This window comes from Lathyrus oleraceus, chromosome 6 (assembly GCF_024323335.1).
Source record: "Lathyrus oleraceus cultivar Zhongwan6 chromosome 6, CAAS_Psat_ZW6_1.0, whole genome shotgun sequence".
Taxonomy (NCBI): domain Eukaryota; kingdom Viridiplantae; phylum Streptophyta; class Magnoliopsida; order Fabales; family Fabaceae; genus Lathyrus; species Lathyrus oleraceus.
In genome coordinates this window covers 237,899,131-237,916,489 of record NC_066584.1, presented here as the reverse complement: position 1 = coordinate 237,916,489, position 17,359 = coordinate 237,899,131, and the positions used below count along the sequence as shown (strand labels likewise).

The window sequence follows — 17,359 nt, the reverse complement described above, 5'->3', positions numbered from 1 at the left end:
CATTATGACACAAGTTCCTAGGTCACTTCTCTAAAAATAAAGTTGAGCAACTAGTGTCAGATGATCATTTGGATTTTGTTGACTTCCCAAACTTTGATATTTGTGTTGAATGCACTGATGGACTATTTTATGTGAGAACTATTTTCAAAATGAAAGATCCTTACATATTTCAACCAACGAAAAAAATGAGTGTTTGAGAAAGTATTAAAAATCCTTGTAAGCCAAATATATCAATAAGCAATTTTGAAGTGGAGGGAGTAAATTCCAACTATTCATTCATTTATCCCACACGGACTTGTTTGAAGGATGGAGTCGCAAGACGCACTAGTATATTCCAAGTGTGGAGAGACTCTTTTTTAGTAAGCAATTGGTCAGTCTTCTTGACTGGTTGGTCGTCACCGAAAAACAACGCCCACATTTCTATTTCTGTATGTCTTAATAGATCTCTATGACTCGCCTGAGGAAACTTAGCACCGCTCTCGGAGCTGTCGCAGCCACCGCTTACGGCGGTGCAATCCTTCTCTCCCCTCCCTTATCATCCAACGATCATGGATCCCAGCTTTCTGCTTTCCAACAGAAGATCCACGATCCTTCCGCCGTCCTCCCGTCCAGACAAGTTCAGCAGTCGTCACTCATTGGCTCCAGCTCCGTCAACCCTCTCGACATTCTCGTAATTGGCGGAGGAGCCACCGGTTCCGGCGTTGCCCTTGATGCCGCCACACGTGGACTCCGTGTTGGCCTCGTTGAAAGAGAGGATTTCTCTTCTGGAACTTCTTCTCGCTCCACAAAGCTCATACATGGAGGTACACGTGTTCTTCTTCCCAGCAATCTAGATATGCCTCATCATCATCATTATTACTATAATTGTTTTGTTACTAATGAAGGCGCAACAGTTTTTGAACTTGGTTAGGTTGATTAGGAGATTTTGCAAATTGAAGCTCATAGTTGTGGCTTTAGTTATGATATGATTAGTGAAGGATGCAGCTAAAGGCTGGTTTGTTGATATAATATTTCGGTTTTTGGCCTTAGGTGTTCGTTACTTGGAGAAAGCTGTCTTTAAACTTGACTATGGCCAACTCAAGTTAGTGTTCCACGCTCTCGAGGAGCGTAAACAGGTTATTGACAATGCACCACACCTATGCAATGCTTTACCTTGCATGACGCCGTGTTTTGACTGGTTTGAAGTTGTGTACTACTGGATGGGCTTGAAAATGTACGATTTGGTAGCAGGAGCACGGCTTTTGCATTTATCAAGATATTATTCTACAAAAGAGTCCGTTGAGCTTTTTCCCACTTTGGCAACAGAGGGAAATGGTAGAAGCCTCAGAGGCACAGTTGTTTATTACGATGGCCAGATGAATGATGCACGCCTTAATGTTGGATTGGCTTGCACAGCTGCATTGGCTGGTGCAGCAGTGCTGAACCATGCTGAAGTTGTATCCCTATTGAAGGATAGTGTTGGTCAACGGATAATTGGTGCACGAATTAGAGACAATTTAACTGGTAACATCTTTTATTTCTATTTGTTACCATTGGCCTCTATCGTGTAATACATTTTTTCACTTTTTTGGTTATAGCATTATCTGATCGACGTTTGGATAGACAATATAATTAAGACCTTATTCAATAAGCTCTTATGACATGTGAGTTTGTGTTATAAGAGCTTATGACATAGTTAATTTTCATATGCATATCTAAGAATCTTATTGAAATAAGCTCAAAATATCCTAAAGATAAGTCATAAGTTATATTATAATTTCAATCTAACGCCTACATAAGCGATAAGATAAGGCCTTTTAAGCTCCACAAAAGCTCTTCCAGATGCTTTAGGGAGGCAGGGTATGGAAATTGAAGTTGTTATTGTGTGACGGACCCACAATGGGTCTGACCCTTTCTTGGACCAGCTTTATAGCATAAGATTATCCTTTATATTTGATTGACTAAGATACTAGACAATGTATGTGTTAAGTGTCGCACATCGGATATTACATTGCCTGAACATATGCTTATAAGTGGGGGTTAATTCTCACCTTACAAGTCAGTTTTGTAAGACTGAGTTAGGCTCAACCACAATTATTAAGATGGTATTAGAGCCAGGTTCGATCTAGGTACTTGTGGGTTATGGGCCCGCCACAAAACACACAATCAGAAGAATCATTTCGTAGAAGTATAATCTTTTATTTTTGCACACTTATTATTATTCACAAGGATTGTTCAAATGCTCAGCAGTTGTATAATTTCGTAAGGAAATCAACAGCTCTATTACATGTGAATTGACTGACGATTCGGTTGTGGACTGAGTATAATGAATACAGTTTCCTTACAAGTTTGTATACTAAGGTTGTGGATGCATACTGCACAGCCAGTTTGTGACCTTTAAGCTTAAAAATTAGTATGTTTCAACAGTTCCCTTGTTAATTGTTTTTGTTTATTACTTTGCATGATGCAGGCAAAGAGTTTGATACATACGCAAAAGTAATTGTGAATGCAGCTGGTCCGTATTGTGATTCAGTGAGGAAAATGGCTGACAAAAACGTACGAGGTGTGATTTGTCCAAGCAGTGGTGTGCATATTATACTCCCCGATTATTATTCTCCAGAGGGTATGGGCTTAATTGTTCCTAAAACTAAAGATGGGCGTGTTGTTTTTATGCTGCCTTGGCTGGGAAGAACCGTCGCTGGAACTACAGATTCCAACACTGCCATTACTTTTCTTCCAGAACCACATGAAGATGAAATACAATTTATATTGGACGCCATATCTGACTACCTTAATGTTAAGGTATGATACAGCTTCTATTAATTAACTATTTTTTTTCTTTCCAATGTTATTTGCAGAAAAATGTTGAAATAAAATGATCCCCTGGTTATTACTTGTGTGGAAATAATTGTGTATAATCTTAGGCCAAACTCATGATAGTTTTCTGCATCATATATCTGTTAGCTCTATTGCTATTGTGTTCTATCTTTCAATTTGTAGGAATAGGAACAGCCCTCTTTCACTGCCCTTGTTTTTCATTTAACAGGGTCTGTCCTTGTAAATACATAATTAAGTCCAAGAAAAATAATCTGTGTGAGCTGTCACACAATCCAGATGTCCTTTTACTTTATACTTTTCTCTCTTCACGGTTTTTTTGTTAAGAACAAAATAATGCTCGGAAAATTTAGGTCCGACGCTCTGATGTTCTTTCTGCTTGGAGTGGCATCCGACCATTAGCTACAGACCCATCAGCTAAAAATACTGAAAGCATCTCCAGGGATCATGTTGTCTTTGAAGAGCATCCTGGTCTGGTCACCATCACTGGTGGAAAATGGACCACCTATCGCAGGTAATCATTCTAAAGCTGAAGGTTGTCGAAGTTTGTCCCGATGTGTCTCCGCTAGGCATATTGTGGTCATATGATACCACCAACCACAATGTTAATCCATTTAAGAAATACTTACTTTCCTGCTTCATTCATTAAGAGTTTTTCCATTTCATTGTTCCATTCCACAAGCATGCTATATTCTTACTACACATAAAAATCATTCTGAATATTACATTGTGTTTCAGTATGGCTGAAGATGCTGTTGATGCAGCTATAAAGGCTGGGAAACTGTCCTCATCCGGTGGATGTGTGACCAACAACCTTAGGATTCTTGGTGGTGAAGGGTGGGATCCCGCATCTTTTACAGTTCTCACACAACAGTATGTACGCATGAAACTCACACATGGGGGAAAAGTTGTTCCTGGGGTAATGGACACCGCATCAGCAAAACACTTGTCTCATGCGTATGGAACATTGGCTGAACGTGTGGCCGCCATTGCTCAGGTTAGCTTCTATAAATTACTTAAAACATGTCTAATTTGAAAAATCAACAGAAAACCTGTGCATGCTTTATAAGTGGTGATTATTATTCTATATGAACAATGTGCTTATGGTTTCATTTCATCCATGGGGAGGTTATACATTATGTTTTGTATGTAGAATGAAAATTTGGGTAAGCGGCTAGCTCATGGCTACCCATTTTTGGAGGCTGAGGTGGCTTACTGTGCTCGTCATGAATACTGTGAATCAGCCATTGATTTCATTGCAAGGAGATCTCGTCTGGCTTTCCTCGACACCGATGCAGCAAGACGAGCATTACCTCGGGTGATTCAATTATTGGCAGCTGAGCACAAATGGGACAAATCAAGGCAGAAGGAAGAGCTTCAGAAGGCTAAAGATTTTTTGGAGACTTTCAAATCCTCCAAAAATGCTCAGTTTTATGATGGGAAGCACAACTGATAAGTACTGTTGTTTGTCAACCTACGAATTGTATAGAGTTTCTGCTGTTGTTGTTTTCAACTTGTCCACTTCTGTTGAATTCAAAAAGGATGAATAATATAAATAATAGTGGTTGGTTCCAAACATGGTTGTTTTTGCCAAGTGTATATGAATTTGAGGGTTTATCTAGCAACCCCTTTAAAAAAGCAATATATCATCTATCTTATTCGAAAGTACAAGTTTTATGCTAAATGTTTCAAATTGAGCCTCAAATTATACACCGAGTAGTAAGTTAGAGGGTGAAAAGTGGGTGCTTGGAAAAGGATTATAGTTTTTGATGTCATTGGTGGAAATAATCGTTTTGAGTTGATCGAACTTGATTAAGGGGCGTTGTATGAGATGATAGGAAGCCTAATCACGTGGCTTTTATCGAGGTAAGCTTATTTGTCCCCGTCAGTTTTTATGATTTATGGTTTTAAATCATTTTAAAATCTGATCGTATAATCTTGTAATTTTCAAAAACATTAGAAATTCCCCCACTAATAAATCTGCGGTTATTTTGCTGATTTGTCTTGTAAAATTATAAATTTGTAACGGATTTCGTCTATCTTAACTAATAGGAAGAATTTGTCATTTATTTGTGTTCAATTTAGAATTAATAATGATCAGTGAAATGGAATTGTGTTTTCTATTCGATAGAGAAAAAATTTATAATGTTAGCACTTCAACGTTTAAGTGAGTGACAGAATAATGAGTAATATGAGAGTGATAATGAATTTGAATCATACTTTTGTTTTACATGAGTTATCTTATATATAAAAGTTAGTTGAGGTGTCCAGAGTCTGGATTAAATGTGGAGCTTTTATTTTATTGGGTCTAGTTGACCCATAATAGTTGTCCCATCAGAGAAGTAGGACAGATTCCTAGCATCGGGGTCGCCACTTGGAGAAGCGGAAGAAGTTTGGTAACCGTCATGAATAATCCAGAGAACAAGTGACGCATCCTTCTAAGATGCTCAAGTGCACTCAAATGTCATTGCATTCTCAAGATGAAATAGTTGTTTTTCACCTCCCCATTTTCTTTCATTTTGGGCAATTGATTAGTCTGCATTGCTCCCCTAGATAAGAGTCACTTAGTGTTTCAAGCATTCTTTTCATTCTTTTGTGCAAACAGCAAGTTTTTTTTCTCTTATACATACTCTATTTTTTTCTCTAAGCTCTGGTGATACCTTTTTTCTATAGACCTCTTTCCTTATTTGGGCCCTTCATTTTCTGGTTCATCGCAAACCTTGACCCACGTTCCTTTAACAAATGTTCATCCATTTTTGGCTCCTTTAGGTACCATGTTTCTTTCTTGTTTATAGTTCTGTTTACTGGTATTTTTGGTAAACAATCACGAGTTTGAAAGTCTATGAGATTAACTCGAAAAATTTCAAAAACAATTTGTGCAAATAACTTATGTGAACACACGTGCGTGTGAATTGAATGTAGTGTAAAAAAAGACTTTAAATAAAGCCAAGTTGTGATAAATGATAAGATAAAATGCAGTAAATAACATTAAATAAAGCAAAGGAAAAAGTACATGTTCCTCTTAAGGAGACAAAAAGACTAAGAAAAAAGGATGAACGCAAACGCATACATGTTTCTCGCTCAATTGTTTCTCTCTATGACTCAGGTACTTCAGTGGTATGGAGAGTAATGTATGAAATTTATGACCTTTGATCCCATGTATGAGTATGATATTTATTCTAAATACAAGGTAATCGTCGAAGACGGTTATAACCACTAGGGAATTTGTTGCATTTGCTCCATGTTAAGTCCTTCAGGTTCCCACTAGTGCGCTTAGATGTCTTTCAAGATGTTATCTCCTTGTAACCCGCATTGAGTGGTAATTGTCTTTCCACTTCCTCCACTTCTTCACGGTCTTTCGACGATAACTGCTTTGACTTGTTATCGACAACGTCTATCAAAGCTCTGAAACTTATAAAATTACTAAGTCTTTTATACCATGATGTTTTAGTCAACTGGACCTTTTTGTGGAATGAGGGCTCATGTCGATTTTCCTTCTCGAGATTCTGGACATGTTTCCCCAACGATTTAGGTCTTAGGGGTTTACTCATGAGAGTCCTCTAAACCATATCTCGTTGTGTCGATGGCTCGGTCGAGCCTTCGTCGTTGGTTTGTCGACGACTCACCACTAATACTTCTCTTAAAGACACTTCATTAATGTTTCTTTAGCAAACATCTTTTCACTGACATTCTTTGTTGACTTTCTAGTAGACGAAAATCCAAGTGTAACAGATACCCTCCAAAAAATGCCACTGCCTATCCACATCTGAAGGGAGAAAAATGACATTGTTTGTAACTACCTTATCACAATTCATATTATGTGCCACGTCACTCCAGTCATGCCCGTTGTCAGTCATTATGACTAACTTTCTTATCAAACATTATGTCTTTAAAACGTGAAAATGTTAGTACATCATTACCTTGAATTCCAAGGTCAGTCACTAGCCACAAAACCGAGATTCGAGATTTTGTTTTCTAATTTTATTAATCATGGATTTTCTCTCCTCGAGACTGCTTATTGGCTCCGAATACACCACCTGTCCACGTTCTTGGGAGAACCTTTTTATCATCTTTTCTTTGTTTATTTAAACCCACTCTCCTTCCAATATCCCTTTTTCTTTTCTTAATCTCGTCTCTGAAGCTAACGAAGGAGGAACCCTAAACAATGTTACCCACTATTTTTCCATTTACAAACATGTCATCTTACTCGACTATGAAAATGACACCAAAACATCTTATTCATGATCACCCTCCATTTGCCGCTGTTATTGATGAGTTGGTTCTAGTCAATGATCAGACATATGTTCGGGAACCACATATGGCAGATGCTCAGAGACGTCCTTCGTACGCGAATCTATTAGTCCCTTTTTCAGTTGCAGGTAGTGCCTTTCTTGCATGAGTCATATTCCCGAAGCCTCCAAACTACCTGGGTGTTTTGACAACTTATTTCCAGCTGTCCTAAGGAAAAGTGGGGTCCTATGGTCTCCAAAGGCTCTTCTTTTGACTTTGGGTTTCTTCATAAATGAATCTTTCGCTCTCTATCTCCCCTTGAAATAGCTGACTCCGTTTATATTACCTGGTTGGACCGGGTGGAGTCATAGAAAAGAAACACGTGGGAATAATAATGGATCTATAACCTTATACACCTTTCTAGGGCAGGTCCTAGATACAGTCCAGCTATGTTACTCGCATCGATGTACTTCTGGGAGATTTCGACCAACACCTTCCAGTTGCCTTGTAGGATGGTCACTCCCATCATTTTCGAATTTACCGCCATTGCTGGCCTTTGGCCCAGTCGAGAGGATTATGAACCCTCCGCTGAAACTTTCAAATTTTCAATCCATGCTTACAATACCTTTATTAGAGAGCACCAGGCTCTGGTGATGTTGTTGAAGCCTGTGAGCACATAGCATTTTTGACCTACTGGCTGTGTTGTTATGTCTTCTGGCCTCGCGGGATTCAAATCACAAAGATATACGTATCTCTGGTTATTCACCTTCATGAGGGGGTAAATGTTTGCCTCAACAAACTAATCCTGGAGAGTCTTTCTGAAGCACTGGGACACGCGTCTGAAGACCTTAGGGGCGCGGTCAAAATTTTCCAAACTGGGGGCCCCATTTGGCTACTATAGTTGTGACTTAATGCCACTTTTGCTCGTTCCCTCAACATTCAGATCCCTCCTTAGAGTTACACACGTGCGTGTGTGTGTGTGCGCGCGTGTGTGTATATATATATATATATATATATATATATATATATATATATATATAATATATATTATATATATATATATATATATATTATATATATATATATATATATATATATATATATATATATATATATATATATATATATATATATGCCTATCAACAACTCAGAGGTTCTTCCTACAAAACGATTTCTTCTGAGGGAGAGTCAAATGTTACCCATAAGGCTCTAAAGGTAAGACTACCAACTTCTCCTTTTGGATTTCAGTTCTTCGTTCATATAGTTTTTTTTACATATATTCTTTTTCAGGTTAAGGCGAAACTCTCCGCCTCTTTAGGTGATTGCCTTTCCAAGTGTCGAGGTGTGAGGCGAACTCCCCTCGAAGATTCCACTAGCCAAGGAGCACTTGTTTGCACCGATTTGTCAGTTGTCATGCTACCTATCTTATATTTGGTCTAACTTCCATTTTTGTTAGTCTCCGTAGAAAGAGCCTGAATTCTGCAGTGACAGAGAGGCTCTAGGTTCCTCTCAATCATTTCCCAATAAGTCAAAAGTTTCTGCCTCAGTAGACACTATCGTACATGCGTCGTGCCAACATTTCGTAGTGTTAAAGCTTTCGGCTAAGAAGAAGAGGAAGAAGAGGCTTAGGCTTGAGTCATCCATTTCCCTTGGCATAGAGTATGCGGGGGGAAAAAACGGTCTTGAAGAAGAAGAAGAGGTCACATAGAGTGTCGACCCAACCTTCTACTCATAATCCTCCATCCTTTATACCTATGATCGCGACTAACGTGTCTGTTGGATAATAACTGCAAGTATAAAGTTTATCACATAGTTTTAAAAGATTGTCGAACCCACAAATACTAATAATCAAACTAATGTTATCTTATGTTGCAATGCAAAGCTAAGGCTAAAGGTTAAAAGGATACGAACGGAAATATAAACGCTAATTGCTAGAGGTTTGAAAGTGATGATAAAATGAGCCTGAAATATGGATTCCGTGTTCCTAAGGGATTAGGTAGAATTCAGGTACTAATTACGATTTTATTACGTTCTGTAGAAAATATTGATTTAAAGGCCCCGTCTCACACTCTCGAGCTATTGACTAAAACCACACCTCATAACCATAGGATTTTTCTCTCGCTCGCCCGCTTTAATTAGAAAGCATACTTTGAAAACCAATGAGATCCTAAACGATACCTAAAGCGCTCTCGCTGTTTTTAGGATCGATGCCTAGTTTCCACTATCTGATTCCTTCCTCACACTCTCGCGCTATCGGCTGGAACCTTAGTTTGTTCTTCACTCTCGTATTAAAACAATGAAACATACAATTGGAAACTAAAACCAAAACAAAATTTAATCATAATTTTGCGCCTATTGTTTCTATCGAGTCCCATCGGTTACGACGATCCTCATACGCCAGACTCAGACAAATTTAGCAAGACATAGTTATAATTAGAAATAACATGATCAAAGCAACTAAACTTAAAACCAACATGTCATGTAATGTATTACAGGAAATAACAAGTATAAATAATAAAGAAGTAAAAACCTGAAATTAAAGAAAACAGAAACTTGAATTGAAATAAAAATGCCGGCAAGCTTATTCTTGATCCAAGAGTTCAATGCAAATAAAAAGAAAACAAGTGCGACAATCCCTCAATGTGAGTTATTGTCACTTTACAGGTAAATTTATGCCTAAGACTATGAAGCAAATTCGACAGAGCTTCCGCACAACTTGGATATATTTGAAACACCCAAAGGTGTCCTATTTATAAAGCTCTGCACCCTTGTAACTTCCCTTGGTCGTGAAAACATAGTGGAGGGAAAAGAAGTTGGTGAAAACTGCTAAAAACTACCCACTATCGCAGAACTGCTGCTTCTGCATGATAATGTCGAATGCCATTAGGGGAATGGAGAACGCCATTGCCTTGGTCATTAAATGACGTGGCATGCTTGGATAATGGTGAACTCCATATGCGCACGACGAATGCCATATCAGCAGAACAAACAAAATCTTGTTCTTTTGGTTTTCTTTTGCTCCTTTTCCGATTTGCTTTCGAATCCGCACTGAATCTAGCTGACAACTGCAAAACGAATAAAAATGGACTAAAAGGTGATAAAACATATTGAAATAAATACGAATAACATGCGACATAAGCCTAAAAACATGATACGATTTCTCGTTATCAAACTCCCTCACACTTAGACCGTTGTTTGTCCTCAAACAATCACCCAACACAAATGATAAAAAATTAAGTACATCGTCTAAGACATAGGCACGAAAAAACTCTAAAAAGTAAGAGGATGTTCGGCTAGTGCTAAATAGATAGGTACTAGATATTGACAATAAGGATACCGTAATGACACATATTCGCATTACACGGACAAAAACTCCCCACTCTGCAAAACCAATCTGAATCATGCCATTATAACTCGACTTACACTCTTTGTTCTTTTTCACCTCTTTTTTCATTCTAGCGCAATCACATTAAGACCATTATCTGTACACGTTCATGGCAGGAGAACTTGTTAGTGACTATGGTCTCGTTTTCAAAAAAAAAAATCGCACTTACTTAGCAAATTTGCTTAAGCATCAACTGGATTTTTAAGAGTTTGTACCGTTGGGATAAATGATCGGGTGAGGATCACCTAACTTATAAGGGACATATCTTATCACAATTTTTTTTCACTTTAAGCCTGAGACCATACACTTATTTGCATCAGCTTCCTTACTCACGGTGTGCTTAAGATAGTGCTAACTGTTTAAATAAACTACTTAAGAGGCTACTTCAAAAACTTAGAATTTAAGGTTCCAACATAATGGTTATTCAAATCGATGTCGCATACTTAGGGAGTTTAGGGTGTTAGGACGGTACCGATATTATTGAAACTTTCCCAAGTCTATTTAACAAAGCCTAAGAATGAGAAACAACCTATACTCTCGAGGTGTCATGCCACTGAATCAGAACAATTTTTTTATTAGGGGTCAAATCTAAGGGAATTTTCCAACAAGGGAAAAGAATATCATGCAATATGACTTAACAACACATGTATGACTCGATCAAACGCACAAACAGCAAAGAAAAACAACTTAAACTAAAAGAAACTAACTAGAAAAACAGTAAAAAAACAAATAAAAAATAAAGAGGGAAAGCTCATCCCCCACATTTGAACCAAATATTCTCCCCAATGTTTCAGTGCTAGGTGGAAAAAGGGTAGATAAAACCTGGTAGGTGGCTCAGTGATGTCGGTTGCGGTCTCTGTGACGTCTAATACCACCTCTATCGTACATAGGGTATGGTACATGCTACATATACTCTCTCATATCTGATACTTCCATGCGCACTTTGTTCATCTACTCGGTGAGGTCACCCATGTTGAGCTTGGTCCTCTCAACAAAGACAAGCTGATTCTCTATGCTCTGATTAATGGTGACCATCATCTCCTTCTAATGCCTTTGTATACTCCTAATTAGCATGTCATGCTTCACATCAATATCATTCTGATGTCTAAGCTCACTTAGAATGTCATCAAGAGATGTCCTCATAGCGGTGTGGTCATACTCCTCGTGGGGTTGATATTCGGACGAGGTACCTGCAAAAGAGTCAGGAAAATCATGTGTGGTGTATGCATGGGTGCCAGTCTGAGGAACATCTTGCTCCATGCGATCAGGCCTGACATTATCATCAGGTTCAGGGGCATTAGCATCTTAAATCCAATTAGTTCTCAATCGCACATTAATGTGTGCGACACAAGGAAACTTAACTCCCTTCACCTCCCTGTTCCTAATCATCAAATAATACTTGCTGTCAGGTTTATTCTTAATAAGGCGCATGCTATGACATTAATCAAGATCTTCAAAAGGAGTCTCTAATGGCTCAAGTGTAGCCAACTCTGTTCTTAAGTCTAACGCAAGGGCTATAGATGTAATCAGGCATCCAACACAAATATGACCTCCTACCCTAACACTAGTAGACTGAAGGTGTGATAATAAGAAAGGTGTCGGGTTAACTTTTGTCACAGATAGTGCACAGTAAATGAAGAAAAGATCCCTAGAATTTACATTCCCAGTTTTTTCCTAGCCAAAGATAGTGCTGGACAGAATATGGTGCAAGTACCTAATGGATGGGTTGTGGATAGCAGTGGCTTTAAGAACTTCCCATTCAGTGTTGGTTTTGCCTGTGAGTTGTCACCAAAAGTCAAGAGCATTGGATTCTCATTCTCTCTCTAGAGGGGCTTGGCATGTATATTCATCTCCATGAGGGAATGAAAATATATTGGCCATATGGTCTTGGCTAAAGGTGTAATCTCTATTGAACATCCAAAAATAAACAGTGCCTGTGGTGCGTGATCCTCCTACAGGGGTGGCATGTTTAAAAGAACTTAGAAACTCATAGGTAAGCCTAATGTATGTAGGATTGGTTAAAGAACATAAGTAAGACATACCTAGGTTATTAAGCATCCAATTTACAATGTCGAATAGGCCTAAATCACGAAGAGTAGCATTATCGGGATACCTTGTTGCCAATACATTCCTCTTGAAAAGCTTGTGATAACTGCTCCTTTGATTTTCTCCTACGATACCCTCTGCGAATGTGATACCCATGTAATCAATCTCTCTTCTTGGCCTTGCTACCCTAGGAGGCATGGTGAATGATGAGAATGAGAAAGTTAGAAATAAAGGGGTATGGAGATTGTAAAGAGGTAAGAATGAGAAAAGATGGATTTTGAAATGAGAAAATGGGTGGTTATAGGTTTTATAATGATTGGAAGAAAGTTGGATGGTTAGGGGTTGAAGGATAGGAATAAATGGTGGTTAGAGCAGGAAGTTAAGAGATTTGAATGAGGGATTTTTTGAAAACGTGCAAGAGGGAAATGAAAAACGGAAAATCTTATGTTTTCCTGATATGGCGAACGCCATTAGGGCAATGGCGAACACCACTTGCCTGGAACATAGGGATTTCAAAAAGAAGCTAATGGCGAACGCCATTAGCATAATGGCGAACTCCAAGTGCCTAAAATGCGCATTTTTACTTTAAGTCTAAAAATAGTGAAGTTCTATGTTCTTAAGGCCATGATACTGCTAGTTGAAATAATTGTTGCATAAGGACTTAATCGGAAACATAAAAATGCATGAAACTATAGGAATTTAGAATATAAAATAAAAATAAACAATTGAAAGGGAAATTACATTAATTGATATAGCAGTAACATATGTCTCGTTGATGTTTCAACAGTAAAGTAGACATAAACTGAAAAATAACAACATAGGGAAAATATTGATGAAAAATAAATATTCTAAACTAGAAAGCAGGGAAACAACGATACAACCAAGAATGCTATCCATCACAAAGTCTAATATTAGGCTCAAAGGAACGTCGCAAGGAATAAACTTGCTGGAACATATGGTCGAACTACTCATTAGTAACGTCCATAAATCCGAGGAGATCAAGTCGAAGAGAAGTGAGTCCTCCTCTAAGAAAATTAACTCCAGATTGCAGAGCAAGGATAGTAGTTTCGAAATTAATTGGAGGATTAATACGATGAACACCAGAGGCGTGTAAAACAACATTAGGGAGACTGGCATTTCGGTTTTCATAAGGCTGAGGACTGTCAGGTGGCATGGGAGACTCACTTTGACCCTCCAAATTATAAAGCCAATTATCTCGGTTGCGAACATTTATCTTCTCATAGTTAGGTAGTGTAAAGTTAAGGACCACTTGGTTATCAATTAATAGCTCAAATTCTGCCGGTCCTAAATTAGCAATGATGCCACGATTAAAGCAAAAGTTCAGGTGCATGGGACGGATACCTCCAAAGGCATGTATACGGTTAAATGGGTATCTTAGGCCAATGACATCAGCAATCATATTGACTAACCCTCCACTGAGAATAGTACCTTGGGTCTCTCAGGCAATTTTGTCTAAGTTCACTAACATAAAAGTAGCAGCATTCACGGGTCTACCTTGGGAAGCACAATACATGATGAGCACCTCATCTCTAGAAACATAGGTAATGTTTTCTTCCTTACCAAACAAAGTGTGGGCTAGAATTTTGTTGAAGTAGGGGATATCAGGGTTGTGAATGTTTTCGGAAAACATAGTGTGTGGCTCAGGGTGGTAGTTTCCAATTATGGTTCCTCAGAAATAGTCAAGGTCAAGGTTGGTAAAGGCATCATCTGGAGTTATGGTAAAAGCATCTGGGCCATTAGGAAATCCTAAAAGTTTATCCATCTCATGGTGGGTGAAACAGTATTTGGTCCCAAAAAGTCTAAAGGTAGCCAGGCCTTTGCCAAATCCAAATCCTCGGTTAGGATTATAGTAAAAGGAACTCAGAAACTTAAGGGTAAGCCTACAGTACGAGCTAAACCTCTTCCTCACAACAAAGTTATCCCAACCTATCTGGCTAAGAAGGTACATCATACTGTCTCAGATTCCTAAGGTGGTCATGGTGAGTCCATCAGGATAAATAGATAATGCCATTTATCTCTGAGCTAAAACTTCGAAACGTCTCCTCTGAGCTTCATTCCTAAAGATAACCTCCATGTCATCAACACGATGCATTCTCCTAAGTCAGTATCGAATTATCCTAAGCTACATTAGCCTGAAAGTACACGAAGATTATGTTATTAGTTAATTGAGTCGCATGTAGTGCTAAAAGAGATAATAATAATAATAGTAATAATAAGAATAAGAATAAAAGTAAAAAATAAAAATAAAAATAGAATATAGAAGTAACAATTATAATAGGTAAAAAATAAAAACTTAAGATCGTGGGTTGCCTCCCACGTAGCGCTTCGTTTACTGTCGGGAGCTCGATAAGGGCTATTTTTTGGAAAGAGCGGGCATCTCTTATAATTTGTATTTCATGGAGAAATCATTTTTTTCTATGCTTTGGTAATGCTTAAGTCGCTTCCCGTTTATGATGAATGTCTCATTGGATTTACCTCTTATTTCTACTGCTCCACTTTGGAAAACTCTTATGACCTCAAAAGGGCCACACCATCTAGAATGAAGTTTTCCTGGAAATAATTTAAGTTGAGAATTAAGGAGAAGGATTATGTGACCCTCGTTGAATTCTCTTCTTATTATTCGTTTATCATGTCACTGTTTAGTTCTTTCCTTGTAAATCCGAGCATTTTCATAAGCATCTAATCTAAGTTCTTCTAGTTCATGGATATCTAAGACTCTTTTCTCTCCTGCGACTGTGTAATTCATGTTTAGGGTCTTAATGGCCCAATAAGCCTTATGCTCTAATTCTATAGGCAAGTGACATGATTTACCATATACTAATTTAAATGGAGTGGTTCCTATTGGAGTTTTGTAAGCTGTCCTATAAGCCCACAAAGCTTCATGAAGTTTTACAGAAAATCTTTCCTAGAAGTTGCAATGGTCTTCTCTAATATTTTCTTAATTTCTCTATTGGAAACCTTAACTTGCCTACTTGTTTGAGGGTGGTAAGGCATTGCTACTTGATGTCGGACTCCATATTTGAGCAACAGTCTTTCAAATATATTTGAAATGAAATGGGAGCCACCGTCGCTAATGACAATCCTTGGTACACCGAATCTAGGAAAAATTACATTCTTGAAAATTTTGATGACTACTCGTGCATCATTAGTAGGAGAGACTACTGTCTTGATCCATTTTGATACGTAATCGACTATAACAAGTATGTACTTATTTCCAAAAGAAGATGGGAAATGGCCTATTAAATCATTACCCCAAACATCAAAGACTTCTACTTCTAAGATACCTTTCAGTGGCATCTCATCGTGTCTAGAGACATTGCCAGTGTGTTGGCACCGGTCTCAATTTATAATCGCGGTGTGGACATCTTTCCAAAGATTAGGCCAAAAGAGACCAGATTGTAGGATCTTCGCACAAGTCTTTGAGGTGCTTGCATGCCCTTTATAGGGTGCATAGTGTAAATGAGATATGATGTCATTTACTTCCGATTCAGGGACACATCGACAGAAAATACCATTGGCGCCTCTCTTGAAGAGTAGGGGTTCATCCCAATAGTAATGTTTAAGATCATGGAAGAATTTATTCTTTTGCTGGTAAGTTAAGTCTGGTGGAAGTACTTCAGCTTCTAAGTAGTTAACAAAGTTAGCATACCATGACAACATGGTTTTGGTGCAAATTGATTCCACAACTTCATTAGTTTCTGTGTCATTATACATCAAAGGACATTCGAATGTTTCTCTTTCACTTTCTAATTGGGCTACAAGTCGATCATAGGGGAAATCGTCATTGATGGCCACTTGTTCGGGTTTTAGGTCCTCAATCCTAGAGATATAATCTGCTACCACATTTTCAGTGCCTTTCTTATCCTTGGTCTCTAAATCGAATTCTTGTAAAAGCAGAATCCATCTTAAAAGTCTTGGTTTAACATCCTTCTTACTTAACAGATACCTAATTACGGTTGGCCGGTATAGACAATTATTTTCGCTCCTACTAAGTAGGAACAAAAATCATCCAAAGAGAACACAATGGCTAGGAGTTCCTTTTCTATGGTGGCATAGTTCATCTGCATGTTATCTAAGGCTATACTTGCGTAGTAAATCACATGAAGCTTTTTATCCTTTCTTTGTCCCAAGACAATGCCAACGGTATAATCAATAGCGTCACATATTATCTCAAATGGCTTACTCCAATCGGGTGGTTGCATAATGGGTGCAGTAATAAGAGCATTTTTCAGATGTTCGAACGCTTTTAAGTAGTCTTCATCAAATATGAATTCAGCATCTTTCATTAGTAAGCCCGTTAGTGGTTGGGTTATTTTAGAGAAATCTTTAATGAATCGTCGGTAGAAACCGGCGTGTCCTAAGAAACTGCAAATTTCTCTAACGGTTTTCGGAGGTTGAAGATTTTCTATAATTTCTATTTTTTCTTTATCCACTTCAATTCCTTGGTCGGATACAACATGTCCAAGTATGATTCCTTGTCGGACCATGAAATGGCATTTTCCCTAGTTTAATACGAGATTGACTTTAACGCATCTTTCAAGTACCATTTCTAGGTTCGAAAGACATCCTTCAAAACTTTTCCCACAAACAGAGAAGTCGTCCATAAACACTTCCATTATTTCATCTATAAAATCAGCAAAAATCAACATCACGTATCTCGGAATTATTGCAGGAGCGTTACACAGTCCAAACGACATTCGTCGATAGGCAAATGTACCATAAGGACAAGTGAAAGTAGTCTTTTCTTGGTCATCAGGATGAATAGGAATTTGGAAAAATCCGGAGTATCCGTCTAAATAACATAAATGAGAATGTTTAGCCAGTCGTTCAAGCATTTGATCGATGAAAGGTAATGGAAAATGA

At 38.1% G+C, this 17,359-nt stretch overlaps 1 protein-coding gene across 1 annotated transcript; it reads left to right on the top strand.

The window, feature by feature from the left end:
• The first annotated feature begins 207 nt into the window (after window positions 1–207).
• Window positions 208–4,479, top strand: LOC127092023 (glycerol-3-phosphate dehydrogenase SDP6, mitochondrial). Its single transcript, XM_051030797.1, has 6 exons — window positions 208–803; window positions 1,030–1,503; window positions 2,450–2,781; window positions 3,168–3,328; window positions 3,553–3,811; window positions 3,968–4,479. Exons 1-6 carry the CDS (start codon window positions 449–451, stop codon window positions 4,265–4,267), a joined length of 1,881 nt encoding a protein of 626 aa, XP_050886754.1. The 5' UTR covers window positions 208–448; the 3' UTR covers window positions 4,268–4,479.
• Window positions 4,480–17,359: the final 12,880 nt, after the last annotated feature.